Source organism: Salvia miltiorrhiza, chromosome 1 (assembly GCF_028751815.1).
Source record: "Salvia miltiorrhiza cultivar Shanhuang (shh) chromosome 1, IMPLAD_Smil_shh, whole genome shotgun sequence".
Lineage (NCBI taxonomy): Eukaryota > Viridiplantae > Streptophyta > Magnoliopsida > Lamiales > Lamiaceae > Salvia > Salvia miltiorrhiza.
In genome coordinates this window covers 73,517,262-73,529,442 of record NC_080387.1, presented here as the reverse complement: position 1 = coordinate 73,529,442, position 12,181 = coordinate 73,517,262, and the positions used below count along the sequence as shown (strand labels likewise).

Genomic DNA, 12,181 nt, shown 5'->3' with positions numbered 1-12,181 from the left:
AGGACACGTGGCTTTGCTTGGAATACCAAAGATGAGCAGCAGGGAGCAAAGAAGCTGTGAGAAATAGGCAGATGAAAAAGTCCAGAGCAGAGCTTACCAGAGCAGAGTTGGCAGAGCAAAGCTTCCAGAACAGAGCTGCCAGAGCAGAGTTGCTAGAGCAGAGCTTCCAGAGCCAGAGCTAACCAGAGCAGAGCTTCCAGAGCAGAGGGCCAGAGTCAAGTTGCCAGAGCAGAGATGCCAGAGCAGAGCTAGCCAGAGCAGAGATGCCAGAGCCAGAGCTAACCAGAGCAGAGATGCCAGAGCAAAGCTTCTAGAGCAGAGCTTCCAGAGCAGAGCTGCTAGAGCAGAGCTTCCAGAGCAGAGCTGCCAGAGCCAGAGCTAACCAGAGCAGAGGGCCAGAGCCAAGTTGCCAGAGCAGAGCCGCCAGAGCTAAGTCATTAAAGTCAGAGCCAGATCCAGAGTCAGAGCTAAGTCGTTAGAGTCAGAGCCAGAGCCAAATCGCCAGATCCAGAGTCAGAGCTAAGCTATTGGAGCCAAAGCGTGGAGCCATACGCCAGAGACAATTCGCCAGAAGGCGGAGCTACTTAGCAGAGCGGAGCCAAAGAGTAGAAGTCTGCCCCAAGGAAGGAAATACAGAGCTACTAGACAGAGCGGGATGATGAGGACAGAATCCAGCTCTGTAATTAGGGGACAACAACCTGACAAGTTATAATCTAATAATAGCCTTAATTAGTTTAATGGCGAGCATGCGGAATAGATGACCAAACGAATTTACTACTTTGCCCTGACTGTAATGCCTATAAATACCTACGATGATGAAATAAAGCACACACTATCTCTTTTACTTCTTTAAGAACTCTTCTCTTTCCTTTCTCTCTAGAGTTTGAACTAATAAAATTACATACATAAATAAAATATCTAAATTGTTAGAGTTATGTTTGTTAGATAGTTGACAATTGGAGTCATGGTTGAATATAATTTCATATTTGATGATGCTCTCTCAAACTCTAGATGAGATGATGCTCAAAACTCCAGACGAGATGATGCTCTTTCAAGTTTTAGACGAGATGATTCTCTTTCAAGTTTCAGACAAGATGATGCTCAGAAGTTAGAGGTGATCTGTCAAATCTGCGACGAGATGATGCCCACAACTTGGTTGGTCTTAAAACTCCAAATGATACGATGTTCGATAAATCAGTTATGGTCTTTTAAATATCAGGCGAGATTATTTTCATAATTAGTTATGCTTTTAGAAGTTCGGAATTATATGATACTTACAATTCAATTATGATTTTTCAAACTCCATATAAAATTATGGTCAAAAGGCAAAATAAAAAAAAATTGAACAAAATTAATAAATCTTGTAACAACAAATGCAAAAAATCAATCCTCCATCATACCTATGTCAAATTTATATGTATTTCTACTCTTTTTTTTTTCTTACGCTTCAACTTTTTATAAAATTTCATATAAAAACTAATGGGTATTTTTATGATCTCAACAAAATTAATAATTTAATTACTGAAAGTTGTTGAGATTAATATAATTTAAAATGTATTACTAATTTAATTTAATTTAATTAATTATATAAATAATTTACATAAAAATTTATTTTATATAATTATCATAGGAATAACATAAAATATATAAATTACAAGAAAATATGTACCCGTCGAATTTCGACGGGTAATACACTAGTAAGATATAATAAAGGGTAATTCACACTTCGCAATCTAAAACCAAGCTCTACGCAATTGCCCCCTGAAAATAGAGCAATTGTTGCAATTTGAATTCGAGTCATTTTGAGTAATAATAATAATAATAATAATAATAATAATAATAATAATAATAATAATAAGCTCTTGGTAACGAGGAAATTTATTCAAATTCAAATAATTTTATCAAAAACACCAGTAAATTAATTAACATAATTTTATCAAAAAATTCAGTAAATTCTTACATAAATTAATTTGTAAGAATTTTTCATACGGGTTGAACTCTAAAATTTCTATGTGCATCTTATGTTAATTCAGTTCTCAACCTCACTTTGTGTGTCATAAAAGTATAGTTGAAAATACATGTATATTGTGGGATCAATTCAGGAAAATCATGATAAACTATTCCTTGTGCTTGTAAAGAATAAACTCTTCGTCTTATAGATTCGAGTTCTTTATCCAATTTTACATTGAACGAAGTAAATGACAATATTCTATTATAAGCACGAATATCCCTTCTTAAACTAAAAGCTTCTTCTGATTGAGATGTAAATAATTCATCCAATTGTATCAATCAACAAAACAATTAGGTCACAGATTTTATCTCTTACATGACGGGCAATAGACTTTGACTTAAGCATAAGACTAAATGTGTATCACATATTATTTCCAATTCTCATGGTTAGTTACGATATACCAAACTCTTTCACTAAAGTTTTGGTTTAAAGAGTAGTGCAGACATACCATTTAAAGAGGCGCCATCAAGGTATAGTTGACCGAGACTTGTGATGTTCAAAATTTGTCTTGGAAATTGTCCACTAAGATTGTTATAACTCATCGATAATATCTCTAAATTATTCAGATAATCAATCTCTTTGGGAATACCACATATGAAATTGTGTTAAGTCATGATAACTCAATTTGAATCAGGTATAATGATATGTTACAACTAGTATGAACTCCAAAATCATAAATATTGGAGAAAATTAGTACGCCTTCTCGTGCATCGCGATACACGAACTAAAGTGATTTGTTGGCCAATATTTTAATCCAAAGAAAATTTGGTGACGGTCGGCGAAGAGAAATAAACTCGAAGAAATCAAATGTGAACGTCAATGGGGGAAGTTGTGGATATAAACAAAAGGTGTGTTGATAATTATTGTTTACGATTATCTTAGATAAATAAAAGGGTAAATATCACTTTAAACCCCAAACTATTTTCGCACTATCAATTATATCCAGAACTATTGAAAATGATTTTTTTAAACCTTGAACTATCAATTTTGTATCAATTGTACCATTCGTCCATTTTTTTTGCTTCAAAAATTTAATGCGACTCACCGAATTCCACAATGTATTTAGAGTTATTCTTTTTTTGACCTACATTATGTAAAATGACGTGATTATATGCCTTATTAATTAAAAATTTAAAGAGTGAAAAATTGATGAATGGTACAATTGATACAAAATTGATAGTTCAAGATTTAAAAAATTATTTTTGATAATTCAATATATAATTGATAGTGCGAAAAGAGTTTGAGGTTTAAAGTGATATTTACCCTAAATAAAAATAACATAAGCAAGATTTTAAGATATCTCAAGACCTTCATAAATACTAACGTGAGCTAATATCCCATTACAAGGGTGGGACTAATAAAAAAAATTCAAATAATGAAAATAAAAATATCCATACATCTTATCAATTATGAAATGTAAATTAACATTGTCCATCTATATGAAATTAAATTAATGTATGTATGTATGTATCTCTTGTGATATTTTGAGTACTTAACGTGATCTTTCAAAACTTGTTGAACCTATAATGGTTATTAGATTCAATAAATCTATGTAGCCACATTTTGGTCACTCACAATTTAGTTGAATAGAAAAAATTTCAATTAATTTAATAGAATTTAGTTGTTTTATTGTATTATCTATATTGTAGTTATTTTTTTTGCATCTTTTATTTTTAATTTATTTTTTAATAAAACTAAAAAAGTTACAAAAAATTATAAAAAAACTACAATGTAGAGAATATAATAAAATAACTAGATTTTATTTTTATTTTAAAAAATAAGTTAAATAAATTAATATTTTTTCTATATAAGTTAAATTATTAGTATAAAGATAAGACCATACCTTTCAAATTGTTCCAAATAAGGCGTAATTCCTAAAGCTGTGTGATGTTCCCAATTTCTCGAGGGACATTTCCACCAAAGTTGTAGTCTGACAAGTAAATAATCTCAAGTTGTGTACATTGACCCAAACTCAATTTTTTCTCTTTTTTCATTAAAAAAATTTTGTATGTGAAACATGTCATTTAATTTTAATGTACGTACTAGTTTGAATGGAGAATCAATATTATTCAAATGTTAGCTTAATTGAAATGGGTTCAAAATTTCACGCATCAAATCTCTTGAATTTTAATTTAATGGACGTTTTGATCATTATAATGGCAAAACAACTGTATATTTTCCTTATGAAAAATTGCGCCTTGTATTATTTTCTTGAATGAGATAATTCTCTGAAATTGATTGAAAGGGAAATATATATTTTTTTATTACTTTTTAAAGTGTATGATTGCGTGATATAGTCAATATATTGAAGTGTCCCACGTTGGATTGGAGATACTGACATGAGCCACTTTATATGTTGAGGCAACCCTCTCCCTTATAAGGCCTTTTAAGGGAGGAATTGTCACGACCGGCCTTAATTAAGGATAATTAATCCGGGAAAACCATGACTGGGGAAGGGAAATTAAGAAGCGGGTTTAGAAAGGGGCGCATAAAAGAAAACTCAAAGAGCTTGAATACGCGTGAAATATTCCTTAAAAAGGAAAAAGGCATAGTTTGCATAAAAAGGGTACTCAACGAACTTGTATAAGCGTTATATTCCTTAAAAGGAAAAAGGCATCGTTAGGGGCTTGGCTAAAACATTATCAGAGTTTGCAACGGAAGGTGTAACTGAAATAATCAGTGTTTACAGCGGAATGCATAACTGAGATACATGTATGAAGACATGTATCCTTTCTGAGCCTACTTTAAGTTCGACAAAAACTCCACTCAGCAACAACACTTCATCGCCCATCACAGCTCAACCTGCACAAACATAAACATCGAAGGGCTAAGTACAAGAGTACTTAGTGGGCAGTTGCCAAGCATATAACATAACATCAACAACAAAACACAATATCGCATAAGAGGCATGAGTTTCTTTCATATCCTTTGCTCATTAAACATTTCCAAATTCATAAATAGCATAAGGGCATTCTTCATCATCAATCTTCATTAACAAACATCAACACGCATCGTGTCGTGGAGAAGGCCTTCCCCAACGAACACGGGCATCGCACCGTGAGAGGGGGCCTCCCTCAGCGGTCACGGCATCGTACTATTGAGGGAGGCCTCCCCCAATAGACGCTGTAACACTGGCATACTGGCATACTGGCATCGCGCCGCGAGAGAGGCCTCTCTCAGCGGACACGGGCATCGCGCCGTGAGGAAGGCCCTCCTCAGCGGACACGGCATCGTACTGTTGAGGGAGGCCTCCCCCAACAGACGCAAGCATCAAACATAAGCATAAACTTATCAGCGTAAAGCATTCAAGCGTAAATAAGCGTAATCATTTAATGTGCATCATAATAAAGCTTAACTCATTTAAGCGTAATAAAGCATACCATACTTGAAGATCCAATTTGCATTTTAAAGCATAACACTTGCATAGCATTTTATTTACGCGTAAGAAATTGCCCACCTGATAGCAAGGTTTTGCTAAGGTATTTTGACTCCTTGAGTAGTTCTTACTCTCGCGCTTGACTGCTGAATTTGTTTCTGCGGTGGAGTAAATTAATTGGAGTAGGACAATTTGTTGCAGGAACTCTTCCTTCCTGCTGAATTCGACAACTTGGACATCAGTGAAGGAAACTTGAATTTTTGAACTTGGAAATTGGATGAGCCGTGAGTGAAGAGTGAGGAAATGGTGAAGGTGATAATGGTGGTGGGTGGCTGAGGGAGCAAAGATTAGTGGGGAAAAATGTAGTGGAGAGAAAAAAAAACAAAAGTTGGTGGTGTTACTTCATGGTTTGAAAAATGGTGCAGGCATAGGGTATGGTGGAATGATCACCTATTTTTTTTTTACTATGCAGATTTTATTTTGATTTTGTGTCAATACTTTAGTGAGTGGTATTAAGTGGCCACGTAGAGTCCACAACCTTTGTGGTATACTAGACGATTTTCCCCAAGCTGAGAACTAGACTGTAGTCTGTGAACTGTAAATAAATACTGGCTTCGATTTTAAATCATCGCATTTCTGTATCTGCTTGATATCTTTTTCCTTGCCTGCTAACTTGATAAACTATAATATAACTTAAATTAAATCCGTAGATTTAATCTGCGTTGCAGTCGGAATAATTCCTCGACTTCTAGTAAATAATAGAAATAATATTTCTATCGCATATAAATTAATAACTTGACTTTGCTAAGTCAGTTATTAAACTGAATAATAAATTATTGAATGACTCAATAATCCTCGTCGCGTTTTTCTCATACTTTATAAAAGTATAAAGCTAAAATAATAACTCCGTTTCTGAAAAAAAAAATCAGGACCATAAACTGGATTCATTTATAAAAATTGCATTTACTAGTTTTAATCATAATTAAAAGAGCGGGCTACTACATACTACCCCTCTTAACAAAAATTTCGTCCCGAAATTTGCATATCTCTGCTAAAACAGTTCGGGGTATTTTTCCTTCATCTTGTTTTCAAGCTCCCACGTAGCTTTTCTTGTCTGCGGTGTCTCCATAAGATTTTCACTGATGTGATTGAGGCTGATTTCACAAGTGTCCGCGTATTGCTGGCAAGGGGGTGTGGGTGTTCCCAATTGCTGAACCTTGTTGTCTGTTGGGGCATTGCGTGGAGTAGTGACCCTTTTGACCACAATTGTAACAACCGTTAGTCCCAGCTCGACAAACACTCCTATGCATTTTACCGCAATTTGGGCAAGGTGAAATTCCTCTCTGACCTTGGCTATCCCCAGTTGGCTCGAGGTTAGTCTGTGCCTCGTACCTTGGTTGAATAAACTGTTCGGCCTGTTCATTTTCTTGCCATACTCGCTTATTAATCGGATTGATATTGTCTTCATTGTTGTCCCACTTGCGCTTCCCTTTGAGAGTATGCGAGGCTGCCGGTAAGTCGTTTGGCATCGAGATAAACGGTGGGGCTGACTTGTCTGACGGCATTGCAGCTTCAATGTCAAGTGCCCTGTTCAGAGACTCCGTGTATGAGAGTCCTCTGTGGCTTGCTAAAGTCATCTTAATTTCGTGTCGCAGACCGACACAAAATTTCTCTGCCATCTTCTCATCTGTGTCTACTTGTTGTGGAGCAAACCTAGACAGGTTGCAGAATTCCTTGTCGTATTCAACCACTGATTTCTTTCCTTGCTTTAACTCGTAGAACTCAGCTTCTTTCTTCTTCCTATAGCTTTTCGGAATATATTTATCATATAATCCTGTCTTAAAATCTTCCCAAGTATAACTTGCCCATTGTTCTGGTGTCAGAATTTTTCGACGTGCTTCCCACCAGAAGTCAGCTGATCCTGTTAGTTGGAAAGAGACGCAAGATAGGCGCTCCTCATCATTACAACGTAGAAAGTTGAAAATGTGTTCCATTGCACGCACCCAAATCTCAGCTTCAGCCGGTTCACTCGTTCCGTCAAACGTAGGTGGGTTTTGCCTTAAAAAGAGTTCTTCGACTCTCCTAGTCGGAGGCGGAGGGGATGGGTTATGTCCTCGAGCATCTTGTGGTTCTTCGGGTACAGCGTTACGGTTTCTGCGATTGTTATTGTTTCTCACAGGGCGTCCTCTCTTAGGCGGCATTCTGGTATCAAATATGTGCCAATTAGTACACTCTAGCATAATCTAATACAAACCTCAAAAGAATTCTTGTACAGGTTAACTTATTCTAACTTGTAAACAAGTCATAACTCCAATGACAACATTGATGTAGTAAGCTTTAAGGGTCCTTAGCATCTCATTTCCATGAGTCATATCAATTCTTAAGCATATAATATATCATCATCTAAACTGGATACTTAGGTATAAGTCATGGAGATTTATAGCGGCTATAAAATCACGAGCTTAAAAATTATTCTATACGCATCACTTATCTTGCTTCTTTCACTATAGCCACCAAAAGATACAGTCGAAGTTCTTCTACGTTTGCTTCTATGTTCTGTCGTAGTGGTGATCTCATAACTTAATAGCTCTATGTTCATAGGGATTTATTCCATAAGCATACTTAATCGCACTTGCGTAAATCATTTCATTCAATAACAACATAACAAAGCTATTGACAGTTACTCACTTTGTTATTACGATAGTTCTCACTTTTTGTAAACATTAACTCAAAACTTGGAATAGCTTACCATTCTGCTTCGTTGAGTGTGATGCGATGAAGTGCTGAGCTTTGTCGATTGAAATCTAGACACTTTAGTGATCCATTCTAAGTTTGGCTTAAATAAACTCTTAGGCTCAGAGCAAACGAACTGCTCTGATACCACTCTGTCACGACCGGCCTTAATTAAGGATAATTAATCCGGGAAAACCATGACTGGGGAAGGGAAATTAAGAAGCGGGTTTAGAAAGGGGCGCATAAAAGAAAACTCAAAGAGCTTGAATACGCGTGAAATATTCCTTAAAAAGGAAAAAGGCATAGTTTGCATAAAAAGGGTACTCAACGAACTTGTATAAGCGTTATATTCCTTAAAAGGAAAAAGGCATCGTTAGGGGCTTGGCTAAAACATTATCAGAGTTTGCAACGGAAGGTGTAACTGAAATAATCAGTGTTTACAGCGGAATGCATAACTGAGATACATGTATGAAGACATGTATCCTTTCTGAGCCTACTTTAAGTTCGACAAAAACTCCACTCAGCAACAACACTTCATCGCCCATCACAGCTCAACCTGCACAAACATAAACATCGAAGGGCTAAGTACAAGAGTACTTAGTGGGCAGTTGCCAAGCATATAACATAACATCAACAACAAAACACAATATCGCATAAGAGGCATGAGTTTCTTTCATATCCTTTGCTCATTAAACATTTCCAAATTCATAAATAGCATAAGGGCATTCTTCATCATCAATCTTCATTAACAAACATCAACACGCATCGTGTCGTGGAGAAGGCCTTCCCCAACGAACACGGGCATCGCACCGTGAGAGGGGGCCTCCCTCAGCGGTCACGGCATCGTACTATTGAGGGAGGCCTCCCCCAATAGACGCTGTAACACTGGCATACTGGCATACTGGCATCGCGCCGCGAGAGAGGCCTCTCTCAGCGGACACGGGCATCGCGCCGTGAGGAAGGCCCTCCTCAGCGGACACGGCATCGTACTGTTGAGGGAGGCCTCCCCCAACAGACGCAAGCATCAAACATAAGCATAAACTTATCAGCGTAAAGCATTCAAGCGTAAATAAGCGTAATCATTTAATGTGCATCATAATAAAGCTTAACTCATTTAAGCGTAATAAAGCATACCATACTTGAAGATCCAATTTGCATTTTAAAGCATAACACTTGCATAGCATTTTATTTACGCGTAAGAAATTGCCCACCTGATAGCAAGGTTTTGCTAAGGTATTTTGACTCCTTGAGTAGTTCTTACTCTCGCGCTTGACTGCTGAATTTGTTTCTGCGGTGGAGTAAATTAATTGGAGTAGGACAATTTGTTGCAGGAACTCTTCCTTCCTGCTGAATTCGACAACTTGGACATCAGTGAAGGAAACTTGAATTTTTGAACTTGGAAATTGGATGAGCCGTGAGTGAAGAGTGAGGAAATGGTGAAGGTGATAATGGTGGTGGGTGGCTGAGGGAGCAAAGATTAGTGGGGAAAAATGTAGTGGAGAGAAAAAAAAACAAAAGTTGGTGGTGTTACTTCATGGTTTGAAAAATGGTGCAGGCATAGGGTATGGTGGAATGATCACCTATTTTTTTTTTACTATGCAGATTTTATTTTGATTTTGTGTCAATACTTTAGTGAGTGGTATTAAGTGGCCACGTAGAGTCCACAACCTTTGTGGTATACTAGACGATTTTCCCCAAGCTGAGAACTAGACTGTAGTCTGTGAACTGTAAATAAATACTGGCTTCGATTTTAAATCATCGCATTTCTGTATCTGCTTGATATCTTTTTCCTTGCCTGCTAACTTGATAAACTATAATATAACTTAAATTAAATCCGTAGATTTAATCTGCGTTGCAGTCGGAATAATTCCTCGACTTCTAGTAAATAATAGAAATAATATTTCTATCGCATATAAATTAATAACTTGACTTTGCTAAGTCAGTTATTAAACTGAATAATAAATTATTGAATGACTCAATAATCCTCGTCGCGTTTTTCTCATACTTTATAAAAGTATAAAGCTAAAATAATAACTCCGTTTCTGAAAAAAAAAATCAGGACCATAAACTGGATTCATTTATAAAAATTGCATTTACTAGTTTTAATCATAATTAAAAGAGCGGGCTACTACAGGAATTGGCTCAATATCAATTTTTAACATGGTATCAGAGCCAACCAAATCCAATGATGGGCCCCCCAATATCGTTGTCAACAGATGGGATAGTGGCATGAGCCACTTTATATGGTAAGGCAACCTTCTCCCTTATAAGGCCTTTTAAGAGAGGAATAGGCCCAATATCCATTTCTAACAATATTGAATTCTGAGGCGAAAGCAACAGACACTATTTGCGGCATTTTTGTTTTCCCATTGGAAAATGAGACGAAGCTTTTCTTAACTTATCTACTTTATTTACTAGTCAATGCAAAATACAAGTTTGAAATGAGTTTCTTGATTTTTGGGAAATGATGAATTAATTCACCTTTTTTGAACTAAACATTTATCCATCAGGGCTAATCCTCAATTTACTGGTTTGATTGGTTTAAATGTGAACTGAACATTTGAATATCATGAATTACGTTAGTTGAATTGAAAATATTAGGTTCCCAGCTGTGGAAGCGTGTGTGGAACCTCAATATTCCGCCCAAAGTGCGACATTTTGCGTGGCGAGCTCTTAAGAACTTTATTGCTACTGACGTCAACTTGCTGCGGCACCACGTCCCGACTAACGGGATCTGTTCCTGGTGTTGGAAGGAGTGGGGCTCAACCACGCATTGCCTTATGTTCTGTGAGAAAGTCCGTGACGCATGGAAGAACTCCGAGTTTTGGGATTTCATCAAACCAATTCAGCGGCTTTCGTTGGAGGATATGTGTGGGGCGATTTGGGACAGCATGGGTGAGGAGGGAGTTGAGAAGTGGTTGTTCAAGCTTTGGGCGTCGTGGAAGTGCTTGCGCGAGTTCAAGCATAGCACTGATGGCGTCTCTTTTGTTAGGGATATCCAAAGGAGCGATGCCATGTTGAAGGTCTTCAAAGATGCTCGGCACTCTTTGACTATTAAACAACGGATTTTGCCTAACGAAGGTGCTAAGGACTGGTACGCGCCGCCTCCGGGCAGCTTCCGGCTTGATGTGGATGTATCTTTTCGTGAGGATGGACAGAAAGTGGGTGCGGGTTTCATTGTCAGAGACTCCTCAGGTATAATCACTCTTGCCGGTGCCCGACCGATTGGATTCACGCCTACGGTTTTACTTGGGGAACTCCACGCTATGATGATTGCTATTGGCTTTTGCCTTGAACAAGATATTGGTCCAGTCTTTCTTTTCTCCGACTCCCTTCTTGCTATCCATGTGCTTCAGGATGAGAGGGGAGGGTCTGATTCTCTCTGTGATGATTTGTGGGAGGTCTTTGAGCATGCGCGCAAGTACGTGGTGTTGGAGTTTTGTCATGCTCGAAGAAGTGCAAATAGAGCGGCTCATGCTTTAGCTGCTTCTGCTGTGGTTTCTCAGGGTGAGCAAACGTGGACGTCAAACTTTCCTGTTTGGCTTCTTGATATTGTAAACTCTGATTTGGTTTGATTTATATGATATGCCTTTTCTCTCAAAAAAAAAAAAAAAAAACAATGGAGTTTTTTTTTTTGGTTGCTAAAGGGCGACGTATCTTTGATTCTTCTCACTTTTATTTTCTCTCTCTCCTCCACCCTCGGCTACATACTTGTGGCGTCCACCTCCGCCGCCGTTTAAAGTGAGAAAACATCATCACACGCAGATCATAGGTTAGTAGTGAATTGAAAAATAAACTAGTAAATGTGATTATTTTTTAAATTTATGATTTTACTGGATAATTTATATTTTTATTATTTTAATTTGATCATTCTTAAATTCTATTCTTATTTTTATTTCAAAAGCCAACATATAATTGTGCGCCACGTGTACGGCAAAGAAGCAGATGGGATCCTCTGTCCCAGAATATTGTGTGTACCACGTGTACCACTCTTCATTTCTTTATTTTATAAATTGTTTTTTATAAAAATAAAAAATATTATTATATTATAAACTCTAATT

At 37.0% G+C, this 12,181-nt stretch overlaps 1 protein-coding gene and 2 long non-coding RNA genes across 3 annotated transcripts; 1 reads left to right on the top strand and 2 right to left on the bottom strand.

The window, feature by feature from the left end:
- Positions 1–4,578: 4,578 nt before the first annotated feature.
- Positions 4,579–5,762, bottom strand: LOC131006045 (uncharacterized). The gene is made up of 2 exons (XR_009095398.1): positions 5,469–5,762; positions 4,579–4,813 (listed from the first exon to the last, which is right to left on the bottom strand). It is a non-coding gene; the product is annotated as an uncharacterized LOC131006045 (long non-coding RNA).
- Positions 5,763–8,441: 2,679 nt separating this feature from the next.
- LOC131006046 (uncharacterized) lies at positions 8,442–9,625 on the bottom strand. Its single transcript, XR_009095399.1, has 2 exons — positions 9,332–9,625; positions 8,442–8,676 (listed from the first exon to the last, which is right to left on the bottom strand). It is a non-coding gene; the product is annotated as an uncharacterized LOC131006046 (long non-coding RNA).
- A 1,275-nt stretch (positions 9,626–10,900) lies between these two features.
- On the top strand, positions 10,901–11,695 carry LOC131012944 (uncharacterized). Its single transcript, XM_057940927.1, has one exon. The coding sequence runs from the start codon at positions 10,901–10,903 to the stop codon at positions 11,693–11,695; it is 795 nt and encodes a 264-aa protein (XP_057796910.1).
- Positions 11,696–12,181: the final 486 nt, after the last annotated feature.